The sequence below is a fragment of the Lepidochelys kempii genome, chromosome 6 (assembly GCF_965140265.1).
Source record: "Lepidochelys kempii isolate rLepKem1 chromosome 6, rLepKem1.hap2, whole genome shotgun sequence".
In the NCBI taxonomy this organism is placed as follows: Eukaryota; Metazoa; Chordata; order Testudines; family Cheloniidae; genus Lepidochelys; species Lepidochelys kempii.
This window is the reverse complement of record NC_133261.1, coordinates 72,535,220-72,555,190: the sequence shown is the minus strand read 5'-3', so window position 1 is coordinate 72,555,190 and position 19,971 is coordinate 72,535,220. Positions and strand designations below refer to the sequence as shown.

General features: G+C 43.5%; 1 protein-coding gene across 13 annotated transcripts in view; it reads right to left on the bottom strand.

Annotated features, from left to right (window-relative positions):
- The window catches only part of EXD1 (exonuclease 3'-5' domain containing 1), a 35,285-nt gene that overhangs the window by 3,829 nt on the left and 11,485 nt on the right, over positions 1-19,971 (bottom strand). For 10 of the 13 annotated variants that reach the window (XM_073348714.1, XM_073348713.1, XM_073348721.1 and 7 more), the window contains 5 exons: positions 18,853-18,920; positions 13,211-13,297; positions 11,825-12,127; positions 9,074-9,217; positions 7,540-7,731 (listed from right to left, as the gene is read on the bottom strand). In XM_073348714.1, the coding sequence (XP_073204815.1) occupies positions 7,540-7,731; positions 9,074-9,217; positions 11,825-12,127; positions 13,211-13,297; positions 18,853-18,920 (794 nt within the window). The remainder of the gene's footprint in view (positions 1-7,539; positions 7,732-9,073; positions 9,218-11,824; positions 12,128-13,210; positions 13,298-18,852; positions 18,921-19,971) is intronic. The other 3 variants (XM_073348716.1, XM_073348720.1, XM_073348725.1) reach the window with 3 other exon arrangements.

Here is a 19,971-nt window from a genome sequence, read left to right as displayed (position 1 = left end):
TGACCCCTACACACTCCCAGTCCCAGATTTCCTCCCAGAAATGTATGTCTTGAATTACCCAGCCCTCTCCTAAGCAGTACAAATTCATATAAAGTCCACATTTCTTTAATAGAAATAATATGCACACGCCACCTTGTTAGCCCAAATAGAGTTTCCCAGACACTTCAACTTAAACATGCTAGATTAGAACAAGCAAAAGTTTATTAACTACAAAGTGAGATTTTAAGTGAGTGCAAGTAATGAGGCATAAAAGTCAGAAACGGTTACAAGAAAAATAAAGGTAAAGTGAACTGGTGCTTAACATAAACTATGTTAAATTCAAAGCAAAGTTTTTCTCACCACATACTCTCAGCAGTCTTACTGACCAAACTGCTTAGGCCAGGACCCCTTTTCCAGTTCAATAGGTGCTTCTTTGTCACCTCTGGAACATGAATTGATGGACAGAGAGGAGGGGTGCGTTCGGGTGTCTGTCTCTCCTTTTTATATTGTCAGTCCCCCTCTTGGAAACCATTTCCAGCTGAGATTCTGGAGACAAAAAGTCTACAGAGAAGGATGTTCCCTGCTGCTTTTCCTCACCTGTTTGGAGTTTCTTTGTCTACCCTTCCTGCTTGATGACTCTGTTTACTACTTAAATGCAAATTAAGTAGCACACACATTCCTTTGTTTGAGACAGACCTGTTTGCCAACTTCTGCTGTGGTTTGGAACATGTGTTAACAACATTATACAGAGAAATATTATAACTTCACATACAATATTGCCACACATTTTATCAGGACAACACTGACCAGCAAATTATGAGTTTTTAGGTGATACCTCTCAAGGCATAGTTTGTTCAACATTTATTATAATAGTGTGTAGGGTGTGGACAGAGGGCTACATTGTCACAAAAGTAAACTTAGCATTCTGGACGGAGGATATCTTTGCTAAATATTCACACCTCCACCCTTTCAATTAAGGTGCAAAAAGTTCACTAACGTGCTTAGAGACAGCAAGCAGGTCCTTCAGCTAAATTAGAGAAGACCATCCCCAATACTGGTTACATCTGAAGCAAGCAGTTTCAGGCCATCCTTATGCATCATAAAGTGGCAAGAAAAATGCAAAATAATTTTTAAAAAATCCTTTAACATGTCACCTTTGAAAGGGACAGGTCAAATCAGATTGACTCCAAAAATCTAGGCTTATAAAAATAAGATTTTTTGTAAGAACAATCTAAAAAATGCTCATGATATGTTCTGGTTATTTAAATTCCAATGGAAGTAGTTGTTTTTTTTTAATTCCCCTACAGCATTTGCAACCCAGACATGTGGTCTTGGCTTAGAGACTTTATGTATGTATTGTTAAATCCCCTATTCATTGCTCTAAGTGCCTACATAACATAAACATACATATTAAAGAATGTCACATTAATACCTACCCAGCCCTTTAGGACCACAACTTTTCTCCTTCCAATCCACTCTCACCCACTTAACCACCCCCTCATAAAGGCCTAGAGAAATAGATAAGCCTCCTAGCTTGCCTGAAGGTCAATGGTTTGGCTCCGCTGGATCAGAATGGTGGTGGTAGTAAATTCTAGTGTAAAACGCTTTTAACTGAAAATGTCCTGTCACTAGCCCTGTCCTGTTTGACCAGGAGGATGTGTGTCTAGCATCTTAAGTGCTGAGGTATCCTACAGGGAGACGGGAAGCCAGGACCTAAACATTTAGGGCTAGGTCACTCGGAAACAAACTCGAAGCCAGTGCAATCTGTGGAACACAAGCATAGCATCCTTCCAATGAGAAGTAAATAGGCAGTCATTCTGTACCAGATGAACCTTCTAAGTAGTTCTCAGGAGTAGTTGTACAGAGCACATTGCAGTGATCTGTTCTAGAAGTGACTGCCATGGTTTCCTGTGTCTCTACAAAAAAGACTGTGACAGGTCTGAATGCAAAAGAAAATGTTGCCAAATATAAATTGAAAAAAGCACTCTTGATCATTTCCTGTAACAAGGACATTGTCCAAATAACACTGTATGCCATTCAGTCCCTTCAGGATCTCATCCATGGCTTTCTGGAACAGGGCAGGTTTTGATGTGATACCAGAAAACCACTTGTTGTAACAAAATAAACCTTTATGTGTGTTGATTGTGAGACGCTGCATCAATCTCTATTTGTAGAGATTATTTGCTATTATTTGCTATTATTTGCAACCTATGCGTTGAGCAAATCCAAATTATTGAAACAACATCTTCCACTAAGAGTAGCAAACAAATCTTCAATAGGAGGTAGTGGATACTGGTCTCCACATAAAGCTGGATTCAGCATCACTTTGAAATCTCCACAAATTTGACCTTAGCCATCCTTCTTGATCACTGGTATAATGGGTGTAGCCCACTCACTGTGTGAAACCAGTGACAAGATGCCAATGTTCACTCAACGGTCCAAATTAGCCTCCACCAGAGGCTTCAGAGCATAAGGCACAACTCTGCACTGGCAATATTTTGGCTGGCTGTCACACTTAACAGTGAGCTTCACTGACTTGTTGCTCATCTGTACAAGTTCTTTTTCAAAAACTTTAGAATGTCTGTCAAGTATTTCCTGAAGATTTTGAGATGCTTTCATGATCGCCTTGATCTCAGTCCAACTCACATTGAGTGTGTCTCAAGCCAAGATCTACCAAATAATTGTGGATACTTTCCTTCAATCACATATTGTAAGTGTAAAACAACTGATTGTCCACCTAGTTGAAACTTCACTTGGAGTATCCCTTTTGGGACCAAACTTTTCTCCAGTATAAGTCTTCAGAACCGTGTAAGTTTATTCCAGAGGAACTAGTGACAAAGTCTGGTGATAGGTAAATACAGAAATCAGTGAGATGGCAGCTCCAATATCATGCTCCATTCTTGTATGAACTCCTTTGATCAAAGGTATGACCCAGATGCCATCGCTGACTCCAGCTTCTGATAACACATGTAATGCTAGGTCTCGGTCACTGTCACTAGAGCTAATCTTTTTCCACATTATGAATTCCCAAATTCCATCTTTTCTTAGGTTCACTCTTCATAGGTGTCTTCTTGGATGGATGGTTACTCTGTGTTGGTTGCTGAGCTGAGCAACAGGTCATGGCAATGTCTCTTTTCTTCTGGCACTTTCTGCAAATAAACTGGCATGGCCAGCAATCCTTCTCAGTGTGCGTAGTTTGGGCACAATGGCCACACAGAAATTGTTTCCGTTCCTGTAGTCTTCTGTCTCACTAATTCATGAGATGAACATCTTGGTTCACACTAAATTCCAGAGACTACTTCACTGCAGTTTCCATTGTAATTGATACTTCAACAGCCTTCTTGAATGTAAGCACTGATACAATCAGTAACTTCTTCCAAACCAGGTCACTGCTTAATCCAGAGAATAACTGATCAATCAGGGCATCACTTAATGTCTACCCAAGCTGACAATGCACAAATAACTTCCTTAGAGCAGCAACAAATTATGTTACCAACTCTCCACTTCCCTGATGGAACCAGTAATGTTCTGCTATCATTGATGTGGTAGAAGAAAAATGCTGTGGATGTAACAGTTTCGGTCACAGTTGGAGATAATAGCAGTCTATATGCCTTCAGACCCATCACTGTCAGGAAGGTTGAAACTCGTTCATTTGGAATGGTGTTGTAGATTACAAATTGCTCAAAACATTTGAGGTACAACACCATTCATGATTTGGATTGTCACCAAATTCACCAGCAATGCCCACAAAAGTTGCCATTTCTTTGTTCTCTTGTTGGACTTCACCTTCCTGAACACCTTTAGTTCCACAGAGAAACTCCTTTTAGTGCACTATCTGTATTCCTTCTGCAGACTTCTTTCTTTGCCTGTATGTGGCCTCCCTCTGCTGGCTATAGACCCTCAGTGCAGGTTTAAACTGCTTGCCAGCCGCTTGCATGTGGTCAATCAATATGGCAGCTTGCTTTCCCCTCACTGCTTTGTTTGCAGGAGCTCCAGGCAGCAACCTCTTCCTTTGTTCTGCTTTTAATTGCCAATTCCCCCTCTCTAGCTGGCTGGTTCACACTGTCCCAGCAGCAAAATCAGCAGTCTGCCACCTTGAGCCTCTAGATAAACTTTTCCCCTTTTTTCATAGTATTATTTGCTTAATGTTTCTTCTTCCTCAGGCAGAGGCAGCTGTAGACACTTGTGGGACAGAAATCCTGCATCTCAGAATGATATATTTGGACCCAGCAAAGAAGGAGATAGACACAAAGGGAGCTTATAGGACCACAGCTGTCTGCTGTGCTCCCTTTATTACTCAGGCTGCAAAACTGAAAACAGCAGGAAAGTGAGGCTTTGCACTGGGGAGGGGAGAGCACTCAAACATTCAAAGGGGAAGGATATAGCAGATACTTCTAAATTGGTTTAGTTTAGTTAAGGAACCAAGTTTAATTCAATTCAAAAGTGTCTGCACAGTGATTTTGCAGTGATTTAAATAAATCAGTTTTTAAACACATTTTACTTAAACTGGTGCAACTTTGTGTTTCACAGAAGGCCATAATCTAGTGAACATCTAGTTGTTTCCCCCACACACTGAGATTACCTCTGCTAGTGCAAGTGTAGCTGAAAGCACAGTTACCAACTTTCACGCAGTAAATAAACACCCCGACTTTCACAATAAGCCAAAAATCAAGCTAATCCCGTTTCAAAACAAGGCCAAAACAAACCAATCCCTAAGAACCCCAACACTCTATGTAACTAGATCCTCCCGGCATGCAGTCTGGGACTGTGGTGGGCCCACTGTGCACCCCGACTCTCTCCCCCCCTTGCCCCTGCTTGCCAGGAGCTGATCAAAAAAAAAGAAGCAACAAGCTACAACAAGCAACAGCCAAACAAGCTACAAGGCAAAAACTAGCCAACAAGCAACTCACAAGCCAACTGTTGGGAACACTGGGGCATGGCCACTAGGTAACTCGAGGGGATGGAAGACCACAAGTGTCGATGAAGCCCCCTCGCACTAGGCCCCTGTGTCCTTGCCCCACCCCCTCCTGCCTGGAGGCACTCGCAGCAGCTCTGCGTGCTAGGCCCAAGTGTCCTTGGCCCCCCCGCATGGAGGCACACACAGCAGTTATGCTGAGAATCTGCAACAGTATGTTGCAGAGTCAGACTGCCTGAAACTAAGCAAGGCCAAACAGGGGAGATATGGAAGAACAATGCTGAATAAAGCAGCTTTATGTATAGTTTAACAAATGATACAGAGAATCAGGGAACTAGCTGGGAACTGGATTGGCTGGCTATATGGATACTTGGAGCAGCTTGCTATTGGATAAGTATGCTGGGAAAAAGGATGTATAAAAGCCTGTGTAACTTCCTGCTCTGTTGTGCAGGATTTGAGATTTTATTCTCCCTGTACCTTTTTGAACCTTCAAATAAACTTTTCTGCTTCTCCACCCCGTTGTGATTATTGGGTGTAGCACACCGGGTAACGAACCACTCAAGCTGTTGTTCAGCCTCTCGGCACTGGGTGCCGGCAACACAACTAAGCCAAAAACAAGTCCAATTTCTGAGGGTTTTTCGTGGGTTTGGCATGACTATGCCAAACAGAAACAGAAGTGAAACCAACTATTTTCACTGTTCCAGATGAGAAGTTTTTTAAAAAGGAAACAGATAGTGTGAAGAAAAATAGATCATCAAATGTAAGAACTATTTAGATTTTAACAGCAATTAAAAAAAAATAAGTAAGGATTTTTTTAAATGAACACAGCCAGATTAATTCCCAATCTAAATCCTATAGCGTCAATGGATTATAACCCAAGATTTGACCCATTGTTAGTATGGATACTCCATCGGAGTAACCCACAAACATTTTTTTTTTTTTGGTGAGCTGGTGGGGAGGGGAAAATAAATTTATGCTTTTTTGCTTCTTTATTACAAATAACAATGGTCTAAAAGGTTGGGTTTGCCCCCACCCCCTTTTTTGGCATGTATGTTACATTAGAAATTCAGGTCCCCTCAGACCTATTTTTCCTGAAAAACTATGGACACCTTTTTCTTCCTTTGCAGGTCACCTTTACAAGAAAAAATGTATTATTATGGCCTCTTCCCCTTCATCTGTGACGCAACAGTGACATCTACTGGATGAAGCATATGAGTAGTCCCATAGGATTTAAATTTGCGCTTTGTTGAATTGGGGCCAGACCAGAAAAAGTTTAGATCGTGTCTCCTTCTTAAAAGTGAGCTACATTATTATTCCTTGTCTCATGTTTCCCATTTAAATGTGGGGCAGAAGAATATTATCAGTAATTTTAGAACATTTTTCCTCTGTGGATATATCCCAGCCTCATTTCTTATTTACAATAGTAATAGCTAATTAAATTAACTCAAGAGTAGGTATTCCAAGACCCAAATCCTGCTGAAGTGCGATCCAGTGATGCAAGAGGATGGATTAGAGGTCCTTTCCAATCACTATCATCTGAATTCTCCAGTGAGTCTAATTCCAGACATACCCTTCAGATATTGAATCCAATGCAGAGATTCTAATGAGGCTTAAGGAAAAAAAAACCTCATTGACCCAAAGTGATTCTCATGCAGGGGACAAGTCAAAAGCCAAAATAAATCATATTAAAGATTTTAAAGATTATAATGATACTTTTTAAAACAATGGCTTCTAAAATTATACACTGAAAGAAAAAAATTCTGCATACTTTTAAAAAATACTCACATATCCAAGACTAACATTTTTTAAACCTTTGATCCCAGGCCCAAATTACATGGTTTCTACTGACATTTGTGCTGATGGTAACTCAGACCTTTAGTACTGTAAACCAGGGATAAAATACTAATGAAGACCCTGATGCTGCAAACACTTATGCAGGTGCTTAATTATTCATGTGTGGAGTCCCATTCAATGGGACGGTTCATAGATATGTTTAACTATATGCACATAAATGTTTACAAGATTGAGGCCTATGGGTGGGCTTTTATGAAGGGAAACCAAATTGGAGAATGCGTCTAAGAGAATTGTTACAGAGAGGGTTATGGAGGTGCTAGTGAATGTAGTGACAGGAGAGGGAACGCAGATGCCTAGGAATATATGCACCAGAATGTACGCACAGAGAGTAGCAAGATCATTTTGAAAAGCATTGCAACTTCTTTCCCTGAAGTCAGCAGCCCTTTGAGCATCCCTGCTGATTCTGGTTTGTGTTACAGTTCTTTCCTCCTGATATCAGGAGTCTTGCAATAACAATCCAGAACCACTTTCATAAGAACATAAGAATGGCCATACTGGATCAGACCAAAGGTCCATCTAACCCAGTATCCTGTTTTCCGACTGTGGCCAATGCCAGGTGCCCCAGACGGAATGAACAGAACAGGTAATCATCAAGTGATCCATCCCCTGTCGCCCATTCCCAGCTTCTGGCAAACAGAGGCTAGGGACACCATCCCTCCCCATCCTGGCTAATAGCCATTGATGGATATTTCAAGATGGATGCTTCCACATTCCTTCAAGTATCACAGGAGCCACTGCAAGGAATTCTGGGATGTGTCTGACAGGCTCTCTGCAAGCAAGAATGTGTCTACCTCTGTGCTCCCCAGCAGATCTGCAGACCCCTCCCGATATGCATTTAAGTATCCATCCACCAAGGTTGTTAAGTCAGACATCATCTCATCCATTAGCCACAAGCGGAGAGGTAGAAGGTAAACGGTTTCCAGAGCCAACACTTTCAGCAGCGAAGGTGGAAGAGGTCTCACAAACCATATATCAGGGGTCTCCTGCATGTCCCAAATATAAATGAAAAAATCCAGTTATTAACCTAGCAAAATTTTTAAGAGCAACTTTTGCTCATGTGCTTCCTTTTCTCATCTGCTCACACTGTATTTCCAGATGCTCATAATATTCCCAGGGCTGTTGAAGCACACACTAGCTATACCATTGCAGTAGCACCCTCTAAGGCCTTCTCTATGCACAAAAGTTTTGCCAGTTTAACTATTCCAATCTAGACATACCCTACATTATCTAAGAGCTTCATGTCTCTTCATGGTTTGTAGTTTTTTTATTATATATTATTATAAATCATAATTTCAAAATTACCTTTTAGAAAATACAATTATGAGCACTGATGGCAAGTGAAGCTTGAACCTGCTGTTGAGGGGACTCATGAGAGGGGCACAAAAGGTCAAGTGCCCCTCCAGCAGGGTCAAGTGCCTCTCCAGCAGTCGGCCCGGCCCCGGGCAGAGAGAAGAAGGAGCAGGGCCAGAGCTGGAAGAGAAGAGGCGGAGTCAGGGCCAGAGCCTCTTCTAGCCACGCTGCCTTGGATGCTGCCTGGTGCAGCTGGGAGAGCACCTGGCTGTGGCAGCAGCAGGCTGCCCTCCACCCAGGTTCAGCTTCTGGAGACAGTGGCCAAGTGACCCAGAGCGCCTTCCTCCCTCCCCGCCCCGGGTATGCTCAGAGTCGTCTCGTGTCCCCAGAAGTCAAGCCTGAGCAGAGAGCAGGCTGCTGCTGCCCCCTCCCCAGACAAGCTCTCTCGCAGCCAGCTACTGCTGCGCACAGAGCATGTTGGGGGGGCTCCAACTCACTCAACTGCTGTCCCGGAAGCCAAGCCTGGGCGGGAGGCAGTCCGCTGACTCTCCCAGGCAGCTGCTGTGCTGTACTGGGCAGAATCTGGGAGTGGCTCCAGGGCCTGGCTGCTAGGGAAAGCAACCAAACATGGCAGGGGGAGCCGGCGCAACAGGAGGACAGAGACCTCCACCCAGGTAACATGGGGTGGGAAGGGGCCATGGAGAGCGCAGGGGCCCCTGGCTGGGGGTGGGGCAGGGAGGAGTCATATAGGGAGGTCACATGTCCTCCCCTTTAGCTGGTGACCCTGAGCATGGGGTGGCACCAGTCGTCTAATGTGCTTCCTAGGTGGTTACAGAGATTGCCTGGATAATACCAAGTAGAGTCAAACTCCCTCAGTTACAATTCCAAACTGCACCAATTAATCTGAGTTTCCTACCATCAAGCTACTTCTCCAACCGACAATCATGATAGACAAACATTTAAAAGGGGCAATGTACAGTTCCTGATTGTCTCCTTAGAGACAATGACTGGTATTGAACTAGCTGAGCCACTCACTTGAACAGCCTGCTGCCTGTACACCAGGAAGGACACCTTTCTGGGGGACATCTTGAGGTGTCGCATCAAGCACTCCTGTAGGGAACTGATCCGATGTGGAAGGAACCCACCTGTTATACTGGAGAAATGCAGGACATCAGCAACCTGCAGAGGGAATATGAAAGGGATCAGTATGTCATGATCAGCATCTGTTGGCCCTAAAAGCAAAGAATATAGAAGTTTGTTACTGGAGAGTAAATTAAAAATAAAATTTCCAAATCATAATCTTTCCATGCCTTCAAATGTCGCTTAGGGCATGAACAAGGCTCCGCCATCCCTGTCTATCCTGGGCCACTCTTAACACATCCTCTAGATAAGTTTGCTGCCATCAAATTAATCCTTATTTCAGCTGTGTACAATCTCAGAGCTAAGAGTTTTCTGCCCACTCCCTTTAAAATGTTACAGTTATGTTTAAGGAGAGTTCCCGTTAGATTCCTTCCTTTCTCACTAAACTTGTTGTTTCTTAAATTATTAAACTACTGACACAAAGGGCTTGACTACACTTATATTTTATAGCGCTCTAACTTGCTGGCTCAGAGGTGCGAAAAATCACCCTGAGGGCAGCAAGCCAGAGCGCTTTAAAGCGCTAGTGTAAACAGGCTCCGATCACTTGGAGCTAATCCCCTCATGGAGGTGGATTACCAGGAGCGCTGGGAGAGCTCTCTCCTGGCGTGCGAGTGCGACCACACTCGCACTTCAGCTCCCGCGACAGCGCTTTGAAGTTTCCAGTGTAGCCATGCCCAAAAATGAGGAAAAATATGATGAAACAAATTTATACACAAAAACGATAAGCTTCAGTATTATAACACAGTAGTAAAGCTACAGAATCAATACTTTCACGAAAGTACATTAAAAGCCACACATAGCACACAGAGGCTGCATTGAATGTTATATCACCTAACTAATAGCACCTGATTGGGCAGTTACCACAACAATTGTCTCACAGGTAGAAGGTAAATAAAATATTTTTGACAAGCCAGGCAGACTTGGCTGTATCTACACTGGAGATTCTTTTTTTAAACAAATAATTTCATTGTTCCTAATATCTGCACAGCTGTTAGTAACAGCGGGACCATGCCACTGAGTGAGGCATACTGATACATCTTTTGAATTTTCCTCTGAAAAGTTGTTGCTCTTTAAGAACTGGTATTTGCTTGCTATAAAGTGACTCATAAATGAGATCTATGGGTTTGCCTGCACTAAGATGTGGTGACTTCTGGGCACTCTGACTCCAGTGCAATGGAGTGCAGAAAGGAAAACAGGTTGATTCTTCAGTGACTGGTGCACTGAGACAGCAGTGGAAGGACTGTTTGCATCAGTTTAGATATACTGGAAGTGGAATGCATCTGCTCTGCCACTAAACCAATTTACCTCCCACCAAGACAGAGCTGGACTGATTATGAATCAGACAAGAGATCTATCAATGGGGGAGGGAGGGAGTATATGAGCATATTAGTTCCCACCAAAATAAGAGGAGTTATACCAATGCAACTTGCCTGCCTAGACCAGGCACTTACTATGTAGAAAACAATTTGCAGAGCCATCTGCAATGTGTCAGTTAACCATGCAGGAGCCAGAAAACCTGCTCTAGCATGGAAGGTTATCTGATGGTGGGTACTGAAGGAAATGTTTTGCAAAAATTTGCTTGTACAGACAAAACCTATCACTGGCTTGGTGATTCTGATTGATATTTGGCTGCTGGTGGTGACTCTGAACAACAGTTCATCCATCTGCTCCAAAAGTCATTTAATAAAATACGTTTTGGGATGGGTTAGGAGAGAAGCCTTGCATACACTAAGAAAAATTATCCTGCTAGACTACGATTTCAAGAGTTGAGACAAGTAACACTATGCTGACTATGTCTTTTCACAAGTCATGCTTAGCACAATGACTAGCCAAACAACAATTTGTCCCTGTCTACACTGAGTGGAGTCATAGTTGGCATGTGCTGGTTAACTCATTTCTTCACTATCAAGTTCCAACACAATAGCACTTAGTAGTCAAGACAAGCCTCATGCATAGTACTGATGCACCTCTATCACAGCTAGCAACTATGGAACCAGATGCTTTTACCACTGCCTGGTCTATTCTATCACTCTCACTGTTGCTAGCATTTGTGGAGCTGCATCAGCAGTAGACATGTGTGGTCTAACTCATTCACTCTGTTTCTGCACTTGTAACAGGGATGGAAAGAGTAAAAATAGATTTACACTGACTTTATCCAGGGGCCAATCTGGCCTTCATGTAAGTGGGAGTAAGCCTCAAGCTCCCACCAAGGTTGATCATGATCAACTAACATATCTTTAAAGGTGTTAAGACCTGTCTACACTAGTTGCTAACATATTTTTAAACCAGCGCTCAAACAAACACCTTTTTCGTAGGTTAAGATTTATCTTGACTAGGATAAAAAGGTCAGGGGAGGACTCAGAACTTTAGCTAACACATTCAAAAATTCCAATTTAGACAAGGCAAGCTATGCTTTAGCACAAGCTGGCTGGTCAAATTGAAGCTTTTGACCATCTGTTCACACATATATACAGCTTGCCTTGCCTGTACTGGAGTTTCAGAGTGTGTTCGTTAGAATGTGACAGCTAGTACATTCGAAGCAAAATGCTTGTATCCTAGTCAGGAGAAACCCTTACACCAAGCCAATAAGCTTTTCTCTCGCTGAAATTATTCTCAGGTTACAAACCAAACTGGTCAGCAGGGTACCTGTGTATCAAACACGTTGGAAAGAATGACTCCATACTGGTGTGAGAGGCAGTCTGAGATCAAACGGCAGTCATGGATGACCTGAAGAACCAAAGAAAGATGCTGGAACCTGGCTGTCGATTCAATATCCAATTGCAATTTCTTACTGATGTGGCTCAACCATTTCACACATGCCCTGCCACCCTTCTGAACACTTACTTTCAAAATGTTCTTGTCTTCCAGCACCATTTGCAGTCCATTTTTGAAAACTCGAGGCCCCAGAAGGAAAATATCAAATAAAAAAACCCGACTCCTCGTGGCTACCTAAAACAAACCAATCCCAATTTATTTGCAAGTGGGGAGGCCAGAGAGGGATATAAAAGAAGGGGGAGGTCTGCTGTTACCCAGCTTTGTCAAAGAATGTCCTCAATGTATCTTGAGGACAGCAGGTTTACAGTTTTATTAATATTAATCTGGAGAAAATCCCTGCTGTTTTCAAACAGATACTCGCAGACTAGTTTGCCATAAGGGATTAAACTCAGTAGCTTGTTGTCTGTAGTTACATAATGGGCATTTTCAGAACATGCATATCAGAAATCCTATCCACAATGCTTGAATTAAAAACAACCTTCCATTTCCCCACTTCCTTCACTGGATATAGACAAAGCAAACAACAGCCCCCCCTGAACTTTTCCATTCATTGACTCCCCTTTCACTGCAAGGGTTAAAATGAAAACACTGTCTCCTGTCTTCTGCCACCAGACTTTGATACAAGACTTGGCCTTGCTCATATTCAAAGTTGCCCTGGCTTAACTAAAGGTGTTATTTTAAACCAATTTAATTAAACTCATTCAAACCCTGTGTGGACACTTAATTTTACATAAACCAGATTTAAAATTGAATTAAGAGCATCTACACAGGCTTTGGACACATTTAAATAAATTGTTTTTTAAACCTTGAAAGTTAAACCAATGAAACTTTTAATTTAGATAAGGCCTTACTATCATGAATCTAAACATCTCTGGACTCATGCTTTTAAGCTAATCTTCCCATATTCTGACCTGTTTCAAGATCGATCATCATCAAGGCCTTTTCTACATATAAGAGTTTTGCTGCTAGCATAGTTAAAGCAGCAAAATTCTCCTAGTGTAGATGCAGTTATATCAAATTGCTTATATTGTTATAGCTTCTTCTGGTTCAGCAAAGTAAAATAAGTGATACTGATATGAAACACTTTATATCAGTATAATCGCTTCTATAAAATGGCTTTCACCAGCTTAACTATGTGGGTTATACAGGTATATTTTTTAAGTGTAGACCTAGCCCAAGTTTTTCCCCAGATTATGCCCTCTTAACAGTGGAACACCTTGAAAAAAAACATTCTCTCTTTCTTTAACTGCCCCTTACCTGAAGCCAGCAGAGTCTTCCATGACGACACAGATTAACACCCTCTGCTGCCACACCAAAAACACACTGTTTTTTGATGTGCAGCATCTAGTGAGAAGAAGGAAAGGAATATACAAATTGGATGCCTTGGGAGTCTGATCATAAAAACAGGGAGTCTTTCAACAGAAGTCATTAGTGACCAAAAGTAATTTGCATCTGACAGATGTTCAGTGGCCTGTGAGAAATACACTGGAGGTTTCAGTCCAATTACTGGAAGATAGCCATATAAAGCACAACATATACTATAATCAGTGCCTTCAGTGATAGTCTAGGAAGAGAGCTCCAGGACTGTATGGCACACGGATAATGAACAACTCTTTCACCACTAGAGGAGGTTTGAGGCATACTGTTGAGACAGTATGGATAAGCTTGCTCCCTGTACTTTACCTCTTTCCATGAATTAAAATATGGGTGGTGGGTGAACCACGGGCTCAGAGAGGTTAGCCCCCGGCCCGCCCCTATCACCCACCTTCCCCTGCTGGAACCCAGATCATCCCCTCCAGAGTGTAGGGCAAGCGTCGTGAGCACCGGATCCAGCTGCCACAGGCCAGCCCACATTAGCCCCAGCCCCAGCCCAGGGTCCTGGCCACAGGGGAAGAGCTGCAGAGTGCCGGGAAGCAGGAGGGGGCCTGGGGGTAGAGCGTGATTGGGCCACGCAGGGCTGTTTGTGGAAGCTCAGCCTCCCCCAGCCTTTGATACCCACTGCCCATGGATTAAAAGGAGTTCATCCTCTAAAGCTGTACATATTATTATTAATATTATTGTAGCATCGAGGAGCCCACGCACTGGCCAAGATCCCACTGTGCTAGGTGCTGTACAAAAACAGAACAAAAAAAGATGGTCCCTGCCTCAAAGAGCTTACAATTTAAGTATAAGGCAAAATGGATTCAGACAAACAGATGGTAGAATACAAGAAAACAATGACACAGTATTGGTCAGCATGACTGGCAGTGGTCTCAGTACACCAGCAGCCTAACCACTGTCAAGTTCTGTCAATATCTTTTGCAGTACTAAAAATCAGAAAAAGAAAGAGAGGCTCAGTTGGGGCACTGAAGGAAAAAGGGTCTGGACCATTATAGCATTCTTATAATAAAGCAAGTCTCAGAGCATAGGCCATTCACAGCAGCAAAGGCCAACATTATCGTTTTTTAGAAGGAAAAAAAATCTCACATCTTCCTTTTCAAACAATGCTTAGATTAGCTCTCTGGGGCAGGGATCATCTTTTTGCTATGTGTGTGTACAAGGCCTAGCACAATGGGGCCCCAGTCCCTCGCAGGTCCTACTTCCATGTAAAAACAATAACTGTTTATGTTATACAAACACAGGGGACAAGATCATTTCCCCCAAATAAGGCTTTTAATCATGAACCTGCCATTAGTTCAAAGGGTGCTATGACAGAACCCTCTCACCACCAGGTACTTAAGCCTCCTGTTGAATCTACAGCAGCAAAGCCAGTTTCCAGATCCGGGGCACATTGGGGAAGGAAAAAAAAAGAAAGTGGTGGTAACTTGCAAAAGCCCCACACACCACTGAAAAGACAGACCAACTGATTCTGTCACCCAACACCAAGTAATTCTGAGGCTCCACACAACACAGACCATTTAATTTTAATTCCTACAAAACACATCCATTGAATTCTGACCCCCAGTGATTGACAGACCCCCATATACACATGGCCCCTTGCACAACCGCTATGCACAATTGATATAAATCACACACAAAAAAAATAGACACAGATCCCCATATTTGGTAGACTTCACAAAGATAGCAAACCCCAACATGCACAGAACTCCCCCCACCCCATTTGATACATGTGCACACACCTTTCTGCATCATTGTTATGCTGGTGTAAGAAGTCATTGGTGGTTATGAAAGAGATCATTGCCACTTTGCTCAGACAAATAGTGGTTACCACATCTCCATAGGAGTTAGGTAACACCAGCTGTAAAGTGTACTCCAGAACAAGATCTCATGGAGAACTGCTCAAGATCTTGCATAACAAAATCTGTTGGACTAAGACAGGGTCTCAGGTCATCACTCTAAGGCCATGTCTACACTACAAAGTTAAGTCAACATAAGGCAGACAGACACAGCGTCAGTGTAGACACTGCATTGCTTATGTCACCCTAAGTGGCCTCCAGGAGGTATCCCACAAAGCCCATTGTGACCACTCTGGCCACCAGTTCGAACTCTGCTGCCCTGCAGCCAGGTACACAGGCATGTGCCCCATCTCCTTTAAAGCCCCAGGAATTTTTGAAATTCCTCTTCCTGTTTGCTCAGCATGGAGAGCTCACATAGCATTTGCCCAGCTGACCATGCTGGCTTCCTGCAGCAAAATGCGCTCCTGCCTGAAGTACACTGGAGTTGTTGGATCTGCTGGGTCTGTGGCGTGAGGAAGCTGTGCAGTCACAGATCCACTTCAGCCATAGGAACTTTGATATCTATGGGTAGATAGCTCATGGCATGGAGAAGAAGGGGCACAATAGGGACACGCAGCAGTGCCATGCCAAGATCAAGGAGCTGAGGCAGGCATACCAGAAGGCAAGGGAGGCCAATCGTTGGTCTGCTGCTTCTTCAAGGAGCTGTACACCACCCTCGGCGACTACTATCCAACCTCCAAGGCCAAAAGCCCCATGGATACTTTATGGGGGCTGGAGACAGTGGTCAGTGGAGTCAACCCCAAAGAAGATGTGATGGAAGAGGAAGTGGAGTTGGGACAGGTGACAAGGACGTCCGGTGGCATGGTGAGCCAGGACCTCTTCTTAACTCCAGAGGTGTCTAGCCAGTCCCAGCACTCTGGCTGTGGCGCGCATGATGCAAGAAAGGGGAGCTCTGGAAAATACTCTTTGTTCTTTGATACTGCAGGGAGACAAGAAGTAGAACTCTGCTTTTTTAATCAGGGTAGAAGAGGGACTGAAATAACCAACACAGGCACAGTATATGCTTCTCATTCCCCTGTGCACCTAGGCAGAGGGGGTCCTGCAGACAAATTTCTTGATGCCCACCAGGATGTCCCAGGAATCATCCATAGAGATCTCTAGGAAACTTACTTGTAGGTTCTCTGCAATCCTTTGCCAAAAATTGCTTGGGAGGGCTACTTTGTTTTCCACCCCCCGCTATAGGAAACTTTGCTGTACCAATAGGCAATTATTTCTGCAGGCAACAAAGCGACACAGAGGCAAGCAGCATACGGACCAGGTCTGCAGCCACACGTAAGCAGGAGCTGCCACCTTGCATTCTCGGTTACCCTCAGGGGCAAGATAACAGCTGCTATCTCCCCCGCCTGTGGGAAATGGTGCCAGTATTCAGAATAGTGGCCCTAGGCGCTTCTAGTGATTTTGCTCTGAAGCCCCCCACCCTTAGTCCCATCTTGCCCCTTCCCCCCAAAGGCTGAACTCCCCATGCCTGGGGCTTCCACTGTGCTGTGTGCCTGCAAAGGGGAAGTGAGAATGTGGTGTTTCTAACTAGTTTGAATCAAGGCTGTGAATGCACTCACAATAGTTCCTCTGCCTATTCTTTAGGTTCTGCAGATGTGCCCTTGACAGTCTCCTCCTGCACACCGGCTGAGCGGCTCTGTCAGATTAGGAAATGAAACAGGAGGAATAAGGAAGACATGTTCCAGGAGGTGCAGCAATCCTCAGATACTTCGGATTGTGAGCAGAGGGCATAAAGAGAGGATATCAATGAGAAAATGCTTATGGATAGCCAGGAGAGGAAACAGGGACAGGAGCAGATGATACAGCTGCTACAGGACCAAACAGACATGCTGAGGTCCCTGACTGAACTGCAGACAGAACATATCCATGCTTGCCTCCACCTGCAGCCCATACAAAACTGCCTTCCATGCCCTCCCCACACACACTCCTTGCATGTTCCTGGGCCGTCTCAGTACCCCATGCACTCCGCCCCGAAGGACATGTATCACAATGACAGCTGGACATATACCCAATTGTGAGAACCTCATTTGAAAATGTACTCTTCATTTTCATGTCCCTTGCAGAACAAATAAATGTTTGTATCGCTGTTGAATAACAATGTATTTATAGAAAGATATGGAATCTTCATTTGTTTCCTACAAACGGTGGTTGCTGCTGAAATTCATACCCAGTGGCAACTGGTGCATTTGCATTGTAAAATTAATGCGCACACAGCAATCATTACAAGGTTCATAATACAGTACAAGAAAACAATTCTTGGCTAAATGCATTACAGAGAGACATATTACTGGGGCTCATTGTCAAAATGTTCCTTCAAAGCCTCCCTGATTCATATAGCCCCCTGTTGAACCCCTCTAACAGCCTTAGTATCTGGCTACTCAAAATCAGCAGACTGATGATCCATCTCGATGCTCCTTCCCTGGCCATTCCACCTTGACGTCGGTGAAACGACCCTAGTGATCCACCAGAGATTGTAAAACCATAGAAAAGTAGCCCTTTCTGTGGATGTACTCTGTCGCAAGGTGGTCTGGCGCCAAAATGGGGATGTGCATGCCATTTATCACCCTGCTTCAGTTCGGGAATCCCATTGCTGCAAAGCCATTCACTATTTCCCACTCACAGTCCTTCATAGCAGGAGGTAATTAAGGGCTCTGCACACTTGCATCACTACAACCCCCCACAGTGGACTTCCCAACTCCAAACTGATTTGTGACTGAACGGTAGCAGTGCAGAGTTGCCAGCTTCCACACCGCGATCACCACTTGTGTCTTCACTGTTAGGGCAGCTCTCATTTTGGTCTTCTTGTGCCAAAAGGCAGGGGTGAGCTCCGCACACAGTTCCAGGTAGGTGGTTTTATGCATCTAAAATGTCCGCAGTCACTGCTCATCATACCATATACGCATCATGATGCCATCCCACCACTCAGTGCTTGTTTCCTGTGCCCAGAACCAATGGTCCACCATGTGCAGCTGCTCCATGAATGCAAAAAGCAATCTTGAATTGTTTCTTTCCATGACATAGAGCAGGAGTCATCATCAGATTTGCAGCTCATGAAATACTGTGTTCATAACAAGAAGAAAAGGAGTACTTGTGGCACCTTAGAGACTAACCTCTGAAACCTGTCATTATGCAAGGCACTGCATTTAGCCGTATAAAACTGGTTAGTCTCTAAAGTGCCACAAGTACTCCTTTTCTTTTTGCGAATACAGACTAACACGGCTGTTACTCTGAAACCTGTGTTCATAACGCTCATCACAATACTGGAGAGCAGTATAAGATCCATGCTTTGGGACAGAGATGGCAGGCAAGCAGTTTACAGTGGCTGTTGAAAAGTGGTGCAAAATATAGTTGGAAGCCCATGGAATAATGGGATGGAGAAAACTGCATCATGGGACTGTGAACCTGCCCCCACGCGGGACTGCAAACCCTTCCCAGAACACCCAGCGGCAGATGGTGGCGAGTTGCACAGTGGGATATCTACCCACGGTGCACTGCTGTCTGTCGATGCAAGAGTGCCAAATATGGATGTGCTCCGCCATCACAACGAGCATTGTGTGGACTGCAAAAGCAGTAGAATTAGAGCGGTGGATGATGGTTGACGTAACTTACGTTGATTTAACTTTGTAATCTAGACATAGCCCGAATATTATCATTGTTATTACTCACAGCGGGACCAAATTTCTGCTGGAATTGATCAATGACTATGTACTCCATATTTTCCTCTTCTTCCTCCTCTGCAATGAAAAACACAACATTAGAGATTTTCTCTGCATCAGTAAACACAGTGGATGTATATTCATACCTGCACTCAAGTCCCATCTTTACAAGAGCTGTACACAGTCCCACCTTCCCTTTCCTCCAAAACAAAAATCTCCAAGTACATTACTGCACTTCCAAACAAAGTTTGCTGCAACTATTCCCAGCAAACATAGAATGATTGTCTGTCAACAGCAACTCCAGCCTCCAGGATTTTGATCTCACTGTGAAACAGAAACCACTAATGAGTTTTAAAAGTGATCTTCAAAGGTAAACAAAATAGGTAGGTGCCCTTTTTAGTTTCTGTTATGAAATACAGAGGAGTCAGGAAAAGATTTGTAAAAAAGGTTTTTAACATTTAAAATTCAGCTTCTGTCCAGGCTGGAACATGTTATAATAAGGGCAGAACTACTAAATGATGACATCACAAGAGAGTGAAAATTAAGCAATCAAGAGAGAAAGGGATTTTTAGCCAGTCTTAAAACTGATTTTTTTGGTTTTGTTAATACTTAGTTAACAATAATGTCTAACAAACACCTGGAGCAAGGCTCTCTTTGCAAAGATTGAGCACTCCCTTTTCTTTCAGTTAAGGTGTGAGAGCTCACAACACACATCTCTGACACCCCAGAAGGTACTCTAGCAAAGCTAGGAAAGACTGGACTTGATACAATCTTGACATTTCTAATTTTTTTTAATGCAGATTAAAAAAACCCTTCCTTTCAGTATTTTTGTCCATCTTAAAGAACTGAAAAAGAACATAAACCTCACTTTAAAAAAATCCTTTGCAAGTCATGTTCAAATTTTGCTCCATTCTCCCACTTCCTGAGTTGTTGTAACTGTACTTCCAATACAGAACAGAACAGAAGGTTCTTGTAGCACCCTGGTATCTGAACCCCTTGCAAGACATTAGCCAGATTTTGAACCTGGGACCACTTGCATACAAAGCAGGAACTGTTCTACTTGACCACCAACGCACTGCAACTATCCTCCAAGTGTAATAACCAGCCTCGCACTGATCATCAATGGCTA